Source organism: Neomonachus schauinslandi, chromosome 9, assembly GCF_002201575.2.
Source record: "Neomonachus schauinslandi chromosome 9, ASM220157v2, whole genome shotgun sequence".
Classification (NCBI taxonomy): Eukaryota; Metazoa; Chordata; class Mammalia; order Carnivora; family Phocidae; genus Neomonachus; species Neomonachus schauinslandi.
Genome location: NC_058411.1, coordinates 25,794,049 through 25,814,896, shown reverse-complemented (window position 1 = coordinate 25,814,896; position 20,848 = coordinate 25,794,049). Strand labels below are relative to the sequence as shown.

The following is a 20,848-nucleotide window of genomic DNA, read 5'->3' as shown; positions in this document are numbered from 1 at the left end:
GCCTGATGCGGGGCTCGATCCCAGGACCCTGGGACCACGACCTGAGCCGAAGGCAGACGCTTAACGACTGAGCCACCCAGGCGCCCCCAAGTTCCTGTGTCTTAACTCACTATGTATCTTGGCATTCATCTGCTGCTTTTTAATCCTCAGAATCTGCTCAACTGTGTCATTACATTCAACAATAGTCTATAGCGTCTCCAGATCTGCAGCCTCTGGTAATTTTGGGTCACGTGTGTTTGCTGTAGACATTACTGAAGATAATCAGTTACGGATGAGATCAGTGGGCCATTTTACTTTGAGGGTCAACAAGGAAAACCGTAATTTTTCCTAAACAGAAAGCACTGGCAGCAAATATAATTGGCTTCCTCTTTAGAAAAGAAGGGCCTTCTCCTGTGTCACTTCTGTTTTGGGCCTCAAATTAATGGTTAGGAGACATAAAGATTAAGTTCATTTCATAGGACTGTTTTGTGAACTAAATATTTTGTGTCAGTTCTTGACCTTTTTAAACTTGTTAAGAAAAAGACCAGAAATTGTTTGTTTTTAGATTAATAATTTCCAATTGTCCTTGTTGTTTTATTAACACAGGAAAACTGTCATTATTTTCTTATACCTGGGCGAAATACGGAGCTGTTTAGAAAAAAATTGTGTCCTCGTATTTGGGCCCAGCATTTTTGCCCCAAAGTTCCACCCTACTTTTGAGTTTGACAAGTGTGTTCCTGCTTTGCACCAGCAGGGGACACTCAGCTTCCAGAGAGGGATACCATTCCCTACCAAAGTGGTGTAGATGCTTTTTTCTTGTCAGAGGTGGGATCCAAAAAGACTTTGTCCTGGATTTTACAGTTTTAGGTGGATCCAATATGTGGTCTGAACGATTTGATGAGGCCTTTTTTGAGACAGAGCTAATAGCCAAATTTTCACTGCAACAGGAAAAAGAAAAAGTTAAAAGAAATTAAAACAAAATTGACTTGAACACCAAATGTGTTGTCAGACACCCGAAGATAGGTAGCACTGGCAACTTGGGGGAAATGAAGGTGCCCATCCACAGAACTGGAGACTCCCATCCACACTGGAAGGTGGGAGGCAAGGACAGTGAGAAGGTCCCACTCAGGACCTGCCTTTCTTCTGCTTTAGCCGTATTATTGAGTGGAAATTCAGAAAAGACCCCCAAGCATTTGTAATGCCTTTCCCTTCTTCCCCACCCCCAGTTCCTTCTTCAGTAGCCTTCCTTGCTAATTAACACTGGCTCCGCAGGGATATTTACCTTTTCTCTGCTGGATTCCTGTGGTTTTGAAAGAATTCAGGTACTTGCTGGTTGCCAAGGAATTCAGATTACCTCACAGGCTGCACACTGTCCAGAATCTCTGCCACAGCAGCGAGGGGGGGTGGGGGGCCGTGGAGACAGCAACAAGGGCAAGAAAACCCTCTCCAGTGCTCATTGTCACCCTCCCTGGCAGGCCTTTGCTGTTTGTGAAGTTTGAGTCATTTCTGGCTCTGAAGACCGGGGATCAGGCTGGTAATCCCCTCCCAGACGGCTCTGTGGGGCGCTGCCTAGTCACTGCAGTGCTTTGGCAGTCTCCCGCCTGCAGCTGGTTGACAGCAGATCAGAGAGCTCTTGGGCCTCTTGTTCTCTTCCATAAGATTTTTCTGGGTCAGGCCAGGATGAAACCTGGTGGCTCCTGGCAAGGCCGCCTGAGGTGCTATCTCTTCATCCTCCAGGCCTTTCTGGCTCGGAATGGCTACACCTGCTGAAAGATAACTCAAGTGCCACAGCCAGGGGCTCCTCGGGGCTGGCCTCCTCTTTGTATGTTTGGACTGAAGGCTTGTTAGATGATGTGACTATCAAAGGGAAGGGGCTAACTGCCCTACGTCCAGATTATCTATGACTCTGCCTATGGTGCCGTATCTATGAAGAACAACATAGGTTTGGAATGGAGGAAGAGAGTTTAAAGGATTCCACTAAGTCTGTGCTTTCCCTTCCTGTTTTGGTTCCACACTGGCGACGTTCCCTGGACAAGCAACTCAGGTGCAGTTTCAGTTCAAGCTTATCCAGTACCTTCTATGTGCCTAACACGGGACCCCTTCCCACAAACGCTTAAGAGTTTTAGACAGATCCTTACCACTGTCTCCGTTCTCATTGAGAAACATTAGGAAGCAAAAAGGAAAGGTAGCTTTTGACTTAAGAATTCATTGTCAGAATAAAGATTATATGTTTCAATGTGGTTTAAAAAAAAGGCATATACTTCTCCATTCATTGGCGTGCTGTGAAATAGTACACAGAGTTTCAGATTTGGCAAAGAAGTAGAGGCTCCCTACCCCCCCCCCGCCATTTTTTTTGGTTTAAAGGTCAAGGCTATGAAATTCTATCATTAGAGCTTTTTCTAAATCTTGATTTCATTAAGAGGGAGGGAGGTTCAAGACTCAATTCATCACTTCGATTTCAGTATGTGCTAGGATAAGTATTTGCAAACGTGGTCCTGGGGTGGCTGGCAGAGAATTACCTCTTAGGATGCAGCTAATAACGAGCTTGCGTTGAAGCTTTCAGACCTAAACGGGTTGAAATCTGATATGTGAAGGTCTAAATCAGGGGTCACAAACCTAAAGACTCATGAGGACATTCACTGAGAGTGAGCCAGTGTGAGTAGGGGGAGGGGCAGAGGGACAGAGAATCTCAAGCAGACTCTGCCCTGAGTGCGGAGCCCGACTCGGAGCTCGATCTCACGACCCTGAGATCATGACCTGAGCTGAAATCAAGAGTTGGATGCTTAACCGACTGAGCCACCGAGGTGCCCCAAAAATCTAGATTTTTATTGAGAAACTTACTTCTGTTTTTAGACTCTGAATTTTGAAACCATTTCAGACTTCTAGAAAAGCTGTAAAAATAGCAGTTACCTTTTACCTTGCATGTAGAGATCCCATTGAGATTTTGCCATTTGTCCGATAATGTTCTCTGTAACAAAAGGATCTGATCCAGGATCACATGGTCTATTTAGTTGCCGTGTCTCTTTAGTCCCCTTTGGTCTGGAACATTTCCCTCAGTCTTCCCATGACTTTTATGACCTTAGCATTTGTGAGGATTACAGGCCAGTCATTTTTTAGAATGTTCCTCAGTTGGAGTTATCTGATATTTTTTCATGAGTGGACCCAGGTTATGTATTTTTGGCCAGAATTCCACAGAAGTGATGCTGTTGTTATTGCATTATATCTGATGGCACATGATAATTGTTTATTGGTGTTTGACCACTTGATTAAGGTGATGTCTTCCAGATTTGTCTGCTGTAAAATTACTTTGTTTTCTCCTCTGTCATTAATAAGTATCTTCAGAGGAGATTTTGAGACCATGTGAAATCTCCTTCCTCATCTAGTTTTTACTCAGTGATTTTACTATCCATTGATGTTTCTTGCCTGAATTATTACTGTGACAGTTGCCAAATGACGATTTTCTAATTCCTTTATTCCTTTTCCTTTTATTATTTGGCATTTTACTCCAAGGAAGAGCTGTTTCTTCTTCCTGTTTATTTATTCATTTATTTATTTATACCAGTGGGGACTCAAGGATTCCTATTTTATGTAATGGGTTATAATCCTTTATTATCAGGATTTATTTTGATGTCATATTGTCTCAGATTTGGCCAGTGGGAGCCCTTGTAAGCTGGCTTTTGTGTCCTCTCATTTCTTTGAGCACAAGATGTTTCAGGCTCCTCTCGTTCTTTCTCTGCCCTAGCTCTGGAATCAGCCATTTTCTCCAAAGGGCGTTGATTGCTTTTAATGGAGAACAGTATTTAGAAATCAAGATCCAGAGCTAGATAAGCTCATTGCTCTGGGATATTGCTGCTTTAAGGTCCTTGAAATGGGCAGACCTAGGAAATCTATGTTTGTATATATGGACATGTACATGTACACACACTGACATCTATATTTAATTTTATATCTGTCTCCATATATTGAAAAGTGGAATTTATATTAATACTTCCAATTCTCCTTCAAAACTACAGGGCTCGTTCTAGATTTTCCCTTTCCTTGTTTTTTTTTTTTTTTTTAATTATTTTTTTATTTTTTTTTTAAAGATTTTTATTTATTTATTTATTTCTTTAACAGAGATACAGAGAGAGCACAAGTAGGCAGAGCGGCAGACAGAGGGAGAGGGAGAAGCAGGCCTCCCGCTGAGCAGGGAGCCCGATGCGGGGCTCGATCCCAGGACCCTGGGATCATGACCTGAGCCGAAGGCAGCCTCTTAACCGACTGAGCCACTCAGGCGCCCTTTTTTTTTTTTTTTAATCTCTCTTCTCCAACAGTGAGAAATCTGACTCCCTTTATCTTCAACATATTTATTCACTCAGTTCCTTTGTGTGTAGCCAATCTCTGGACCTCCTTGGCCACTGCCCCCCTCAGATGCCCTCCTTGTGTGGACTCTGACCCCTGTGGGCCACTGCCCTGCACAGATAACCTCCATGTACTGCCTGTCGGCTGCCTTCCTATCCTGTCCACCATCTTCCTCGATATAAGTCCTGGCTGTAGGAAGGAAGGTCTAATTTTTAAATGCTGGCCAAGTCATTCAAATTGTTTTTTTTTTTTAAACAGTTTGTGGGTTAATCAGAACTTGATTAGTAGGCTGGTAGGACCTCTGGTCTAGATGATATGAAGGAAATGTTAGGAACTGGTGACCAGAGATGAACATGGTCTGTAATAGGGGCTTTAGTGAGAACCCTAATATCTTCCTGACTTAGGAGGGAAGATGGGCATGCATATCTACGTGGCCTTCTACATTCCCCATTGGGCTAAGCGAAATAAAGAGTGTAGCTTTTGGCCCTTTTGGTAACTTTCCATTGAGCCTAAGTTTGTTTTTGTTTTTGTTTCCTCTAATTCTTACTTCTCAATGCTCTTTAGAAGCCCACTCTGTGACACTAATAGTCTTGTCCTTGCTGGAGTTTAGAGTATAAATTCCTCAGTGAAAAGGAAGATTAGGACGAAGAAACCTTATTTGTTGGAGATGCAGTCCTGTTGAAAAAAGGGGTGTGGAAATGACGGATGTGTGGAGTACCAGGTTACTCAACTGCCAGGCTTTTGCCAGTCTTTTCTTGTTGTCGACCAAGTTAGATCAGGTCCTCATATCAAGGAGAGATGAAAACCCTCTTTCTCTGAAGCAGAACCTTTTCCTCCCTCTCGATCATTATTCTTTTGGGGGAGAGGATGGCAGGAGGTATGTCACTGTGGAGTAATGTCTGGGTGGGTCCTCTTTGCATTTCATTAGAATTCAGAGAATGACAGTCACCCACTTGATTGGAGAATGTCTATAGAAGGAAGATTGGGATGCATAGATAAGGTTTACTTACCATGGAGTGACACGGTTGGAAGTTAGGATCACCTAACTTCACCTAACTACGGGAAGTTTCTGAAAAATCAGAGGTCCTTCTCATGCACAGACATAATGGTCATTAAACCCTTGTCCCTTAACCATACATGCCTGGTCAACATTTTCTCTTTGTCCACATCCTTCTTCCTGTCCTCATGTTTGTTTATTTTAATTTTGGGGTTTTTGGGGGTTGTTTTTCACTTTTCTTTCTTTGGCTTTCATATATTTCTAGCACAGGGAATTAGGAAGCGGAGATGGTGGGTGAGAAGAAATGGAGAAGAGGAACATTTTTAAATGCTGCCCTTTAATGTGGTAGAAATTCATGTTGACTTCATAGTCTGAGTAAGCATATGTAAATAATTTGTAAATCATATGAAAATAAACTTGTGGCCTTCCAGGATTTTTTTTCACACACTTGGATATGCCTCTTGGGAAAACCACTTTAGTGAAGGGTGATATGGTTATAGTGGTATGTAAACAGGGGTTGATATTTACCATAACCATTCGACTCAAGTGTCCTTTTGTTGATGTTGAGTATCACTGGAAAGTTTTCTCTTTCCCTGGTTACTTCCTTCAGAGGCACGTATATTTTATACTTTGGTCTTCTTTTGACAACAGTCCAGCGTATCAAATTGCTGCTCTGTTTTCAGTGGGCTCCATGTTTAATCCCTCTGTCTTTTGCCTTCATTCCAAATTCAGGAATTAGTCTCCTACACTATGCTCATATTTATGCTGTTCTTGCAGACCTAGGCTTTGTGTGCTGTTAATGCTGCCATTATTATTTCTTAAAATGAACTTTATAGATCAGTTCTGGTATTTCTACAGATGAGTTTTAAATCTGTACAACGTGATGCCAACAGTTTTTTCTTTTTTGCTTAATGTTTTCCATAGAATACTATGGTGCCGGGCACTATGTACGCACCCACTAGGTGTTTCTTGACCAGCTAATGCCCCATCATCCACAGCATCCCACACACAATTTCCCAGGCGTGGGCGACCCTATTTTCATTTTTCACCCTTCCTATTGGTCTAAGGTTCTATAAGAGAAGCAGCATCTTGTGGTTAAGAACATGTGTTGTGGAGTCAGTGTGTGTGGGGGGGGTATTTATGAATTTATTAAAGTTACATTCTTTGAACTTAATATAACTTACGCATTATTACAACAGCCAGATTTGCAGACAGCAATATTGAGGGTGAGAAAATAATTCAATTTAGGGAGAAATGATTGTTTCAACATTTAACCAGATATATATGGGACAACAACACTGTGACTAAGAGCATGGGTTTTAGAGTCAGACAGCCTTGGTTTTGATTCTGGCTGTGCTATTTCTTTTTTTTTCTTTTTAAGTTTTTATTTAAATTCCAGCTAGTTAACATATAGTGTAATATTAGTTGCAGGTGTACAATATACTGATTCAGCACTTCCATACAACACTTGGTGCTCATCGCAACAAGTACACTCCTTAATCTCTCTCTCTCTTTTTCCTCCCTTCACTGTGTAGAAGTTTTTTATTTTGATGTAGTCCCAATAGTTTATTTTTGCTTTTGTTTCCCTTGCCTCAGGAGACCTATCTAGAAAGAAGTTGCTAGGCCGATGTCAAAGAAGTTACTGCTTGTATTCTCTTCTAGGATGATTCTTATGGTTTCAGGTCTCACATTTAGGTCTTTAATCCATTTTGAATTTATTTTTATGTATGATGGAAGAAAGTCTAGTTTCATTCTTTCACATGTTGCTGTCAAGTTTTCCTAGTACCATTTGTTGAAGAGACTGTCTTTTTCCCATTGGATAGTCTTTCCTGCTTTGTCGAAGATTAGTTGACCATATAGTTGTGGGTTCATTTCTGGGTTTTCTGTTCTGTTCTACTCATCTATGTGTCTATTTTTTGTGCCAGTACCATACTGTTTTGATTACTACAGCTTTGTAATATAACTTGAAGCCTGTAATTGTGATGCCTCCAGCTTTGCTTTTCTTTTTCAAGATTTCTTTGGCTATTCTGGGTCTTTTGTGGCTCCATACAAATTTTAGAATTATTTGTTCTAGCTCTGCAAAAATGCTGTTGGTATTTTGATAGGGATTGCATTAAATGTGTAGATGGCTTTGGGTAGTATAGACATTTTAACAATATTTGTTCTTCCAGTCCATGAGCATGGAATGTCTTTCCATTTCTTTGTGTCCTCTTCAATTTCTTTCATAACTGTTCTATAGTTTTCAGAGTACAAATCTTTGAGCTCTTTGATTAGGCTTATTACTAGGTATCTTATTGTTTTTGGTGTAATTGTAAATGGGATTGGTTCCTTAGTTTCTCTTTCTGCTGCTTCGTTGTTGGTGTATAGAAATGCAACGCATTTCTGTATGTTGATTTTGTATCCTGTGACTTTACTGAATTTATCAGTTCTAGCAGGTTTTTTGTGGAGTTTTTGGGTTTTCTGTATATAGTATCGTGTCATTTGCAAATAGTGAAAGTTTTACTTCTTCCTTGCCAATTTGGATGCCTTTTATTTCTTTTTGTTGTCTGATTGCTGTGGCTAGGACTTCCAGTACTGTGTTGAATAAAAGTGGTGAGAGTGGACATCCTTGTCTTGTTCCTGATCTTAGGGTAGAAGCTCTCAGTTTTTTCCCATTGAAGACAATGTTAGCTGTGGGTTTTTTCATATATGGCCTTTATTATGTTGAGGTATAGTCCCCCCCCAAGCCTACTTTGTGGAGGGTTTTTATCAAGAATGGATATTGTACCTTGTTAGTGTAATTTTGGACAAATTACTTAATCTTTCTAGGTTACATTTTAGTTTTTATATCCACTCTAAAAATGAAATATTATCTACTTCAGAGACTTGCTTTAAGGAATGAATTAAATATTGTATATGAAGCACCATAGGAGTGAGCATTTATCAAGCACTCATTATTTGTTAATGATATCACTCTCCTTTTATTAATACCACATTGATCCTGAGTTCTAGCCTACATTTTCTTGAACCCCTGCTCCTGACATTTAACTTAATGTCCTTTCTATCAGGTTTGCAACTGTGCGGTATGATCAAGGAGCCAAGAACATTCGGAACCAGTTCATGCACCTGACAAACTATAGTGTGAATAAGAAGAGTGGAGACTATGTCAGGTACTGGCTACAGCTGAGCCAACATCCATGTGTGGGTGTTGTGGATGTGGAAAGTCAGCTCATTGTCCTGCATTTATCTCCATGTAACCTATGGGAAGCCGTCTGTCATTTAGCACATTTAGCTGCTGCTTCTCCATTGCTTGCCCTCCTTGTTATAGTGTCACCTTTCTCTACCAAAATATGCCTTCCTAAATTTCGTCTTCACCATCTTTTCTCACTTGACTTACGTGTGGGAATTTAATAAGCATATGGAACTTTTTAGAAGTTAAGAAGTGAGGTTATTTCAGCACTTGGCAAAATGTATCAAAAGCTTTAAAAATATTGGTACCCTTTGACCGAGCATTTCCATTTCTAGGAACTTAACCTTAAGAAATAACAAGAGATGTGTGCACAAGATCAGAGAGAATGTTCATGACTGTACATTGTTAGGTGGAAAAAACAGGTTGCCAGACACTACTTGTAGTTTACTTTCTTTTTTAATATATAAGGTAACTAAAGCTGTTTATGTTTGCCGAGGGGAGAAAATGGAAACTATAAGGATATATACTAAAATGTTAGCAGTGCTTAACTATGGTGGACAGGATTATGGGCGGGTGACTTCTGTTTTCTTCTCTGTGCTTTCTTCTCTGTGCTGAAGTAAAAACTTGTATGTTTGGGGGGAAAAAGTTAGGAATAAATTAAATGAAGAAAGAAATGAGGCCATCTCAGAAAAGGATTCAGTGGAAGGGAGTACAAGCCCAGCTGTGTGGAAATATTCCTTCTGCTCTGTTTTCTTTCATCCTGATAATTTTGCCAGAAAGTGGAAAAATAAAAAAGAAACCCAAACAGTTACTTTCTACTCAGACTAAAAATAGGTGTCTAGAAGGTCCAAGGAAAGGAAGAAAAGAATCTGGAAGTGATGGCATAGTTGCCAAAGCTCTATAGATTTCACGGAGTGTCCTGTGACCAGTGTTTGGAATGGTTGAAGATACCATATCCTTCACTCTGGAAGATGAGCAGACATGCAGCTAGTGGGTGGTGGGGTGGTGGTGGGGAATGAGGGGGCAGCTGCGAAACACGGGTTCCAGATTGCAAGACCCTTCCAATGGTCTTGGCAGTGTACCCTGTTTGCCAGTCTGCTGCTCTAGCAGGGGGGTACTTCTTTGCTTTCATTGTTGTTCCAGTGCATTCTCCCTTCAGTGATAACTCAGAAAGTATCAAAAAAAGCTGTGTATACCTCTGAAGCGGAGGGAGCTTGCTTCAGATGCTAACGCAGTTCTGTGCTGGGTTAGCTTATTAAAATGCTACACTACATAAGCTCACTAGCCCACCCAGACTCAGTTCTGGTCTGAAAATGGCATTAGAAGTTCTTCTGTGGGCTCATGTGACATTTACCTCAAAGTCTAGGTTAGTATCGCTGAACATTTCACTCTATTAATGTATTGTAACCACTCTTAAATTGTTTACATTCTTTCACACATTTCTTCCACCCTTTCATGATACATAATTGTTTGCTTGAGGAAGAATTTGCTGCCTTCTCCCCTACCCCCATCGGTAAGGGAGGCCATATGCATTTTCATTTCAATGGTAGGTAGGGATGTATGACCAAAACGACCAAGAAAAGTTGCTTAGTGGAGGTCAGCAAAGGGAATGTTTTCCTAAAGATTAAAAGGACAAGTATTTGTAAAAAATCTGATTTCTGCTGCCAGGCCTATTTGCATGTGTGACCTCTATCCATTCCTTTGTTTTAGCTGTGATGATCCAGAGGTGGAGGATTATGGGAACAAATGGAGCATGAGTGCCATGCTTAGGTATCTGAAACAGGAAGGCAGAGATACAACTGGTGAGTACCAGGCCTTTTTCCCTGTTGATCTCTCTCCTCTGTGTAACCTGCCCTGGCCTCTCATTATGAGTCACCTCTGTAGTTCTGACAGTGTCACTGAGACATATGATGGGGTCATTGGTGGTGGTGTCAAGTTTTCCTGCCCTGTCCAAGATGCAGAACAGGCTTTCCATGAGCCCCGAAATCCTTTTTCTTGTTCTAGTTTGGAAGGCACAACTTTTTCCTTTAGCCTTTAGTAAATTAATCCTTCTTGAGTGTTGAACTGCAAACTGAAATACTTTCTCCATATTGGCCGTGAGTGCAAATTTGTCCAAGTTAATCTCTCTCATTCATGTTGCTGAATTGGAGAATGAGCAGTGTCAAATAGGAGTACAGGGCTTGGCATCAAAATGGACACTACTGCTGAGCCTTGAGCAGAGTGAGAAGTGCGCAAAAGGCTAAGCTCAGTCTACAAAGAGATGGGTGGTAGGAGAAGGCCGAAAGCGGGGGAGTAAGGCTTCCTTTCCATTCCATGTCTGTCTTTTGTTGTAGCAGGCCACTTGAGTACAGTCCCCAGCACCTACATTCTGGACTGTGTCAACTTATTCCTAGATACGCCTTCTCCTGGAGTACCTATTTGCATGAGCGCCACCTAGAGACTTTTTGGCATGAGCACATGTGCTTTTATAATCACACTGTGTTCTGGAATCCAGTCTTTCTACTCCATGCATTATAGTGTTTCTTCCTTCTGCTGCTGCTGCTTTTTCTTCTTCTTCTTTTTTTTTTTTTTGTAGCATTGATGGCCCATGTGGAAGACCTGATTATTAAGACTATAATCTCTGCTGAACTAGCTATTGCTACAGCCTGTAAAACCTTTGTTCCTCACCGCAGCAGTTGTTTTGGTAAGGAGACTCAAGAAGCTTACTATGTTTTATGAAAAGGGGGTTGGGAAGTTGGGATGGGATCCTGGGGTAGAGAGGCTTAGTGATTCTACAGGAATAAGAGGTATGTGGTGGACTTTTCTTTCTAGGCTCACATAGCACATGAAGGTCCCACTAAGAGGCCAGTGGTAGGCTTACTTGGAGGTCCCCTGAGGACTCACGAGCTTTCTGTGTGGGAAGCAGGGATTGGAACTAAAGTATGGGTTTCTTTGTCAGAGTGCAATCAGAAAAAGCCTGCAATGGACTGTACAGGAATCCAGCTTTAACAAATATATTCCAGAGCTCTTTGGCAGCCAGACTGGGAACCGTTCCAAGAAGCTCTGGCTGGTACCAGTATGTGCTTTCTCCCAGTTTCCAATGACTCCTCCTTTTTGTGTTAGTCTTCTTTCTAGTGGCTGTCTCCCCCCACCTCTCTTTCTTCTCCTCCTCTTCCTCCTTCCCTCCCCTTTTCTCCCACCCATAACTCTCCGATTGCACAGAGAAGGAGTAAGAAACAGTTCACAACTCCTGGATCAGGAAGTCCGTTCCTCCTGACCCACTGGCTGTGACAGGCACCAAGGGCACCTGCGCACGTTTGCTTTCTGTGTGGGTGTGAGCTCTGTAGTGATTGCCAGTGTCAGTGTCTGTAAAGTCCACTAGGCTTTCGGCAGGTGGTAGGCTTTGTTAGTAAAACACACTAGGGTCATTGCTGGGGGGATATTTAAAATAATACAGTAGTCAGGATATAAGGCATGGCTTGCTCGGGAGGCTGGGTAACAGGAAAGTAGAGAACATGGCTGTTAGAGCCTGATGGAGTTAGTTTAAAAGCCATTTGCACCCCTTACTAGTTTTCTCATTTTCAGCAAGTTACTCCAGTCCTGTTTCCTCAACTTTAAAATGGCAGTAATGATGGTACCTACCTCCCAAGGGTACCATGAAGATCAGATGAGATGATGTGTGCACAGCAGTTGGCTCAATGTCTGCTCCTCAATTTGTGCTCAATAGAAATTATTTCTTTGTTATTTTTATAACTAGAATTAATAATTCTTGACCTCTTTCATGGATTATCATAATAGTCTGTACTTGAGGGGCACTAAAAAAGGGAGGTGTTGAGACTCCGAATAGAAGAGCTTAGATAAACCAGGACCTGAAATTATATAGGAAAAGAAGAGGTTGTGACATCTTTTCTAAATGCAGATATGTTCATGTCTTGTAAAACCCTCACATGGCTCCTTAGGCTTAACTAGTAAATAGAAACTTGATATGACTTCAAGGCTTCTAAGGACCTGACCCCAGCTGAATTTTCTAGAAATTCTAGAATTTTTAAGAAATTTCTAGAATCTCCACTTACACCTTATAATCCAACTATACCACTGAGCACTCCATGCCTCTGTGCCTCGATATAAATTCTGTTGTCCTGTCTGCCCAGCACACTCATGTTCATATTCTAAGACTCAGCTTGACCATTGCCTTTTCTAGGAACCCTTGCTTAATGAAGTGCCCTGTTGTGTCTCCTTTCTCATGCTGTTTGATACTTTGTTCTGTTATGTTCTTTTCCTATCATATTGTGATGTTTTGTTTACATGTGCACTTCCCCCTTAGTCTCTGAGCTTATTGCCTCAATTCTCAGTAGCCACTGTGTCTCCCCTTCCCCTCTCACTCTGTTTTTGCCAAACCAAACCTTTCACCGCTCCCTGGGCCTGTCAGGTCCTTCCCTCCCCCTCTGCCTTTGCACCTGCTTTATCCTACGTTTCACAGATTTTTCTCATGTTACTTTACTTAATAGATTACCGACATCTTTTCAAGATGAAGTCAAGTATCAGTTCTTTGGTGAATTTTTTCCTAAGTATTCCAGTCACAGCCCTCCCAGCCCCCAGCTTTCCATTCATAATCTGCAGTGGTACCTGATTGTCATCTGGTACGCATTTATGTGTCTGACTCCCCTCCTGGACTAGAAGCTCCTTGCAGACAGGAGCAGTGTCTCCCTAGTTTCTGTTCCTCTTGTGCGCAATAGCATTGTTTTTGATCTCAGAGGATGTTTAAGAAATGTTTGTGAATGAATCATTGGTACTTGCTCTAATTGCCTTTTTGTGGCCTTTGATAGTAGGCTTCTCGGTAGATCTGGTTTGGTAAGGGCCTAGAGCTCTTAGCATTATTATAAACTGTTTGAGGAAGGGGTGCATAGAACATATCTTCAACTTCAGAAACCTCACTAGATTAAAAAACTGAAGTTTCTTTTCCACATCTACTTGGCTCTTATATGAGGGTAAATTTCTTGGCATAAAAATTTTTGTTGTAGAAATGATCATAAGCTGTTCTGAAGGTTTCCTTTTCTATTTGATTTATTACCTGATTGCCTTTTGGAAGCTTGAGAATTTCTGGAACTTAATGGCAGTGGAGATTCCAACATGAAATAAGTAGTGACTTTCTCTGACTCAGTAAAATACCCCTAAGTCCATTTCATCATCCATGGGTCCCCTTTCCCCCTCCCTGCTTTTCTTCAGTTTTAATAAAGTGAGTGCATCTGGAGTTTTTTAAGTTGTTGACTGTCTTCTTGGCTTTTGTGGTTCTAATTCCACTTCCTGTCAACCCTGGGATTTTGTGTGCTTCATTAACCTCCCCCCATCAGATACGATTTTGTATACGTGTATATATTTGTGCGAGTCTCTCTGGCTCCCACTGACTCCTGCTAGCTTCCCCTGGTGTTCAAGTTACAAGGAGTAAACTAGGTTTGTTTTCTCTCTCTCTCTCTTTCTTCCTTCCTTCCTTCCCTCCCTCCCTCCCTCCTTCCTTCCTTCCTTTCTTTCTTTCTCTTTTTCTTTCTTTTTCTTTCTTCCTTCCTTCCTCCCTCCCTCCCTTTTACTTTCTTTCTTTCTTTCTTTCTTTCTTCCTTCCTTCCTTCCCTCCTTCCTTCCTTTCTTTTCTTTCTTTTTAGAATAAACAGGAATTGAGAGCGTCCCAGAATAATTTGGCTTGCACAGAGCATTGGTGCTTTTAAGTGGAAGCCAGTAGTCCAGTGATGGGGTTCACTATATTTTTTTGGTTGTGGTTTCACCCATACACATTATGGATCTTGGCTAGGAGCATTCCATTTCTAAGCTGTCCTTCTGACTTCTTTCCCACTCTACCACCCATAATGCTTGACTATGCTTTTTGGGACTTCCAGTATTCTGTTCATTTGTTTATCTATGCATTTAACTTATTTTCAGTCCCTGCTGAAAGGCATAGATTATAAGTGTTGTTCCTCTCAAACTGGATTTTACATGGATGGTATATACATACACCTGCATTGTATTATTGGCATTTAGCCGTAGACTTAGGAACCTTCACAAACAACCTGAAACTTAGCTGTGCCGTGTAATGCCTTCTCATAGATTTGTACATCTGGAAAGGACCCCAGAGAATAATTAGTCCATATAAAGAAGTTGAGGCCTGAGAAACTAAGACCCTTCCCGAGGTTCCAGAGCTTGTGAGTGGAAGAGCCCACATGAAGGAGACCTGGCCTGGAGGGCAGGGGTCCACAAGATGGTTGGCTGTCAGGTCATCTTGATCATTGCACTCTTGATTTATAGAGTTTTTGATGCCTCTCCCAATAAAATAGATTTCTGTCACTCTAATTTTTACTGCCTTCAATATTGTAAAAATATGGTACCATGTGAAATATATGTGTAAACAGCAACCCTTTAAGTATGCTTAGGAAGTTGGCACTGTGACATAACTGGCAAAGAGAATGGCTTTTTTGACCAGTTGGAGAAATATAGCCAAGAGCAACAGGATGTTAGCTGTCCTTTACAGATGCTGCTGCTGACAGCAGTTTTATCTGTGTGTGCGAGGATGGCTGAAGTAACAGGCTGTGATCCTGGTCCTCCCCGGCTCGGGACTCCTCTGAGCCAGCCGTCCTGCCACTTGTAGAGGCGACGAGGCTGGCCTTGTTTAGGTCAGAGGCCAGGGACAGTCCATGCTCAGTACACCTCTCTCTGTCGAATGAATGCTAGTTTGGCCTTCCATTGCTCATGTTCTAGACCATTTCATAGGGTAAACTGACATTCTCAAAGGGTGGGTGTCCATAAATATTTGTTGAAGGAATGAAAGTGGGCAGCATACATTCCCCAATTATGTAAACTACTTGACCATCACCAACAAAAGTCAGCAAACAGTTCATTTTTCTTTCTTTCTTCTTTTTTAAACAATTCACTTTTCGAGAGAGTCTCCTTTCTGCTTTATCCTGTGCTCCTATTCAGGTGGGAAGGGAAGTTTACTGTAGAAGGGGCTTGGGAAGAAGGAAGTACCTACTGTTTGTCAAGCACTTTTCATTGGTTATTCCCTTTAGCCCTCTTAAGGATTTTGTTGGTATTTATTACCCATGTTTTATAGCAAGGAGAAAGGATTCGGAAAGGTTAAATAATCTGTCCTAGGTCACGCAGTTAACAAATGGCAGAGCCAAGTTTGGGAGCCAGGTCTCTCTGGCTCTTTCTCCACTCACATTAACACAAGCTCTGATGAGTCTGACACTTTTGGCATGTTCCATATCCTGGATTCTCCTCCTGCTCTCCTGTAACTAGATCTCAGGAAAAATGATATCATTCTCTCTAGCAGATCAGGCCTGAAAAAGGCACTCTTTCGGCTCTAATCAACAGTACCGAGTCCTAGATACTCCTTTCAAATCTACCTTTACATATGGTAGCCAGATACCATATTGATTTATTGGACTAGTTAACAAATTGGCTCTGGGCTTTTTCTTTTATTTAGCTCATTTTCCTGTGGGATCTTTTTTTTTTCTCAGGATTTTTTTTTTTTTAAAGATTTTATTTATTTATTTGAGATAGCGAGAATGAGAGAGAGTACATGAGAGGGGGGAGGGTCAGAGAGAGAAGCAGGCTCCTCCCGAGCAGGGAGCCCGATGCGGGACTCGATCCCGGGACTCCAGGATCATGACCTGAGCCGAAGGCAGTCGCTTAACCAACTGAGCCACCCAGGCGCCCCTTCCTGTGGGATCTTGATCTGCTTTTTTCCAACTTCTCCTTCTGGACCCCAGATAAAGACTTCCTCCTTAGGTTTTCAACTCAAATCCAAAGCCAAGGTAAAAAGAATTTCCTTTATACAATAGTATTTGACTGGCAGTGCGGACTGGCTAATGTCAGCACTTTCCACTGCCTCAGGATTACAGCTGCAGCTGGGGCTTTGTTTCTGGGGAGGGTTAGTGGATTGATTCCACAGTTAGTGGTGTGACATGTTTAGTAATCTGTTAGGCGCGTTATTATTTTCCCTGTCAAATCTTTTTTCCCTCCCTTCCTAGACCACCCTTTATCAAGTTTTTTTTTAAATATGTCTTAATATGTGAACATCTTAATAATAATGTCTCTTATTGTCTTTATGGTTACTACCTTTATTATGAATATTTCAAGTCTTGTCCTAGGGCTATTTTGGGGGGAGTAGCTACATATTACTTTGTCTTTTTTAGAAGTTGTACAGTATTTTTCATTTAATTTTTTTTCTTTTTTCCTTCTCTTTTCTTTTTCTTTCTTTTAGTGTTTCTTGATTGCTTCCTATGTGCTTTTTATGGTGCAGGCTGCTTGCAGGATAACGATGAATGAAACATGGCCCTCCCCTCCAGTGATGGGCAGGAGCAGACATGAAGTGATAAATGACAGTACGGGTAGTAGAGTGACTTGGGTACTCTTGGAATACACCAGAGCTACCAGCTATGCCTAGGGGAAGCCGGGGAAAGCCATTTCTAACAGAGGGAATATGATGTGCCCAGTGCAGTGTCCAGACACAGTGTGACATTGTTTGAAGTGGGAAGCTCATTGTGACTAGCTAGAGCCTGCGTGGGAGGAGTTGGCAGGAGATGAGGCTATGGAAGTAGATCGGGGCCTGATTATAGAGGACTAACACATTTAAATTCATCCTGTAGACAACAGACAAGCCACTGGAGTTTTTTGAGCCAGAGAGCAATAAGATTATTATTATTTTCTTTCATTTTTATCATGATTTGACCCACAGCTTGGTAGGACAGAATTACAACAAAGGAAATACTGTACAACGTGACTAGAAGTGACTAATTTAAAATCCTGTAGGAGCCAACCTGACATCAAGTGTCTCTTACTGGGCCAGTTCACAGCCTGTCTCTATCTGACTGTTAGATTTATGTCTTAGAAATTCTGATGGCCATATGGAAAATGGACTGCAGTGGGGAGAGACTAGTCCTAGGGAAATGAATGGGAGGTAAGAAGTATGCAGCAATAATATAAACTTAGCACATGATCCAGCAATCCCACTTGTAGCTATTTACCCAAGAAAAGTAATATATGTTCACACAAATACCTGTACATGAAGGTTTATAGCAGCTTTATTCATAATCATCAAACATTGGAAGCAGCCCAAATGTCCATGAACTGTTGAATGGATGAACAAGTTGTGGTATATCCATAACATGGAATAAAAGGAATGAACTACACTATTGAAACACAGTTACACAGATAAATCTCAAAAGCACAATGCTAAGTGAAATAAGCCACTCTTAAAGGCTAATACTGTATGATTTCATTTATTTGACTTTCTGGAAAGGCAGAGATCAGATCAATGATTGCTGGTGGGGTGGGGAGTGAGAATTGACTCGAAGGGGCATGGGGAGTGTCTATGATAGAATTGTTCTATAATTGTGGTGGTTGTTAAACAACTATATACATTTGTTTAAACTCATCAAACTACAATTTAAAAGGGTGAATTTTGTTGTATGTAAATTATACAGTAATTTTATTATCTCAATAAACTTGTTTTAAGACAAGAAACAGTGATAGGTGGATGAATCTCAGAAATGCTAAATGAAAGAAGCCAGACTCAAGAGAGTATATACTGTATGCTCCCATTTATGACATTCTAGAATGGACAAAATGAATCCATGGTGAAAGAAATAAGAATAGTGATTATCTGGGGGTGTGATGAGGGAAAGCAGGGTATTTACCGGGAAGGGGCATGGGGGATCTTTCTGGGGTAATGGAAATGTTTTTTGTGGGTTGATATGATGTGGATTACATGGATGTATCCAATTGTCATCCCTCATCAAATTGTACACTTAAGATCTGTCCTTTTCATTATATATGAATTATATCTCAAAAGGGAATATAGAAGACTGGATTAAAGTGAAATAGAGAAGAGATCTGGTAATGTGTAGGATTTGGGAGGTGATGAAGAGAGTGTTTCTAGCTTTGGAGACTGGTGGAATGGGTTACCATTTTCCAAGGTGAAGAGTAATGGGAAGCCAAACAGGTTTGGGAGAAAGATAACAAGTTATGTTCTGTTGAGGTTGAGTACTCGTGGGATATCCTAGTGAAGTTGTCTAGAAGGCGATTGGAGTTATGGATTTGGTGTCCAGGAGACACTTGACTAAAGATATAGATTTGAATGTCATCATCATAATATTAATTGCAGCCATGAGAATACATGAGATCACCCAAGAAGAGAAGTAGAATTGAGAAGGAAAGAGCCCTGAGGATGCCACCCTGAGCAAACCTACCAGTGAATAGCTGGGCAGAAGAGAAGGAATGAAAGGAGGAGGAGAATCAGAAGAGAGCAGTGTCCTGGAACCAAGGGAGAAGAAAGTTCCAATAAGTAAGGGGTGGTCAACAGTTTCAGATGTTTGGGCTTCGCAGTAAGGTGGTCTTCGGTGATCACAGTGAGAACAGTCACTGACTTAGACAGTGGGAGCAGAAGCAAATTCTTATGGGTTGGGGAATGAATAGGCATTAAGAAGATTAAGGCAGCTAAGTGTAGGTTGCTTTTCAGGAAGCTGCATCCAAGAAATAGGGAGATAAGGGTACCAAGGGTAAAGCAGAGGTGGAGCGAGGCTTCTTCCCACTTAGTCACTAGAATATTTTCAAGTTTGTTTTGATTTGGCTGGGGGCTGAAGGAAATACAGCTCAAGAAAGAAAATTTTCCTAAGGAAACATTGTTGAACAGGTGGTAGCAACAGTCTTTTGAAAATACTTGCTCTTCTGCATGATGAGGACAACACAGAAGAAGAAAGAAAGTAGCCCTCAGAATGGGAAAGACCTAGCTTGCCTGCACCCTTTAATGACAGGAACACTGCTCTATCTCATCTTGGATACTGAGTTTTTGAAATTCTAGAATTTCACATTTCTGCTGCCAAAACACACAATATTAAAGGTGAAGTTTAATATTCTCAGCACAACCTACTTTTTACCTTTTAAAATCTTGAATGTCCATGGAAAAGACCAGTCATAAGTTAAAAGGGTCGTTATAAGGACTTTTGTAGCCTGCCAAGGGCCCAAATCGTTTTTCTTAAGCTGAGTTGATTATTTTAAGAGATAAACCTGATACAAATGCTGTTTTTTCATACCATTTCATACCATACCCCCCCACACACCCCCTCCAGTTCCAGCCTCTGAGGGGAGCTGGGCTTTGCACTGGGTTGTAATGCTATCCCAAAGGTAGCCCACTTTTAGATGGTAGTAGGTCCAAGCCTTGTGCGCGTACGGGTGTAGTCAGAGCCAGAACTGATTTTGAGATCGTTTAGCACTGACGGGTTTTATTCACCTGGGTAAAAATTTAGTTGGCACTGCAAAGGGTGTTTTCTCTCTTTGGCTTATTTTTTTTTTCTTCCCAGAATGTTAGTTCTCAGCCTTTCAACTGAGATTCTTGGAATTTGCCTCTAAATTTGGGAAATAGTCAAGTAAATGTGTTGGCTGTTTAATGCAAGGTGTTTAAATAATGGGACTCATTGGTTGTCATTCTGATTTTAGTTTGTCTTCATTTGTGGTTGATGCTGCAAATTTGGTCACCATGTCCATCAAGCATTATTCTTACCCTGTTCCTCATACTATTATTATTAATAATATTACCATTTTATGAAACAGTGGAATCCTGTGCTCTTGCTTGTGTAATGTTAACATGGACTTGTAGATTTTGCAATTAAGTTTTTCTTTTTAAATGTCTTTTTTAGTGCTATATCACAAAAGATTTTTTTTTTTTTCAGATTAAAAGGGGAATATTCTGTGGGATGATTGAAGATTAGGTAAAATATTCAGAAGAATGTACTGGCCATAAAAGTTATGAATTTGTTACCTAAAAGAGATAGGTGAAGGAGCTTTCTTTTATTTACATTTTAAAGTACAGATAATTGATTTTTGTGTAGTTACATGATGGTAAATCCCTTCTCAGACTCTCTTTTGGTTTGTGATTAATTTTTGCAAATTAAATTGAATCCTAAAGAAGTACTATGGAAGCAGATTCATTCATGACAACTTTTCCTGAGAGAAAAACTTGAATATGATTGTCTAATCAGTGTTGCATAAATAGGAATTTTGGACATAGCAAAGTTACTGAGTATATAGGTATTGACAGATGGTGATTAATAGAGAAGATAAAGGAAATGAAAGGATGCTAAAGAAATATCAGAGAGAGAAATGATTTCCCCAAGTTCCACAGTGAATAAAGGATAGAGTCATGAGAAGAATCCAGGTCTCTAGATTCCCCTTCTAGGATTCTTGGTCCTATATCAGACTTCCTGTTCAAAAGACAGTCTTTGGCACCATCTTTCTAGAAACTTACATTTACTTTTCTGTGTTTTTGAGAGGATTGAGAAATGGGAGAATCCTTCTTGAAGTAAAGACATCTGTTTGAAAATGAGTTTCTGGAAGAT

General features: G+C 40.9%; 1 protein-coding gene across 1 annotated transcript in view; it reads left to right on the top strand.

The window, feature by feature from the left end:
* The window catches only part of TTLL5 (tubulin tyrosine ligase like 5), a 274,932-nt gene that overhangs the window by 42,424 nt on the left and 211,660 nt on the right, over positions 1-20,848 (top strand). The window contains 3 exon segments of the mRNA XM_021679581.1: positions 8,365-8,466; positions 10,197-10,288; positions 11,062-11,169. Coding sequence (XP_021535256.1) covers positions 8,365-8,466; positions 10,197-10,288; positions 11,062-11,169 — 302 coding nt within the window.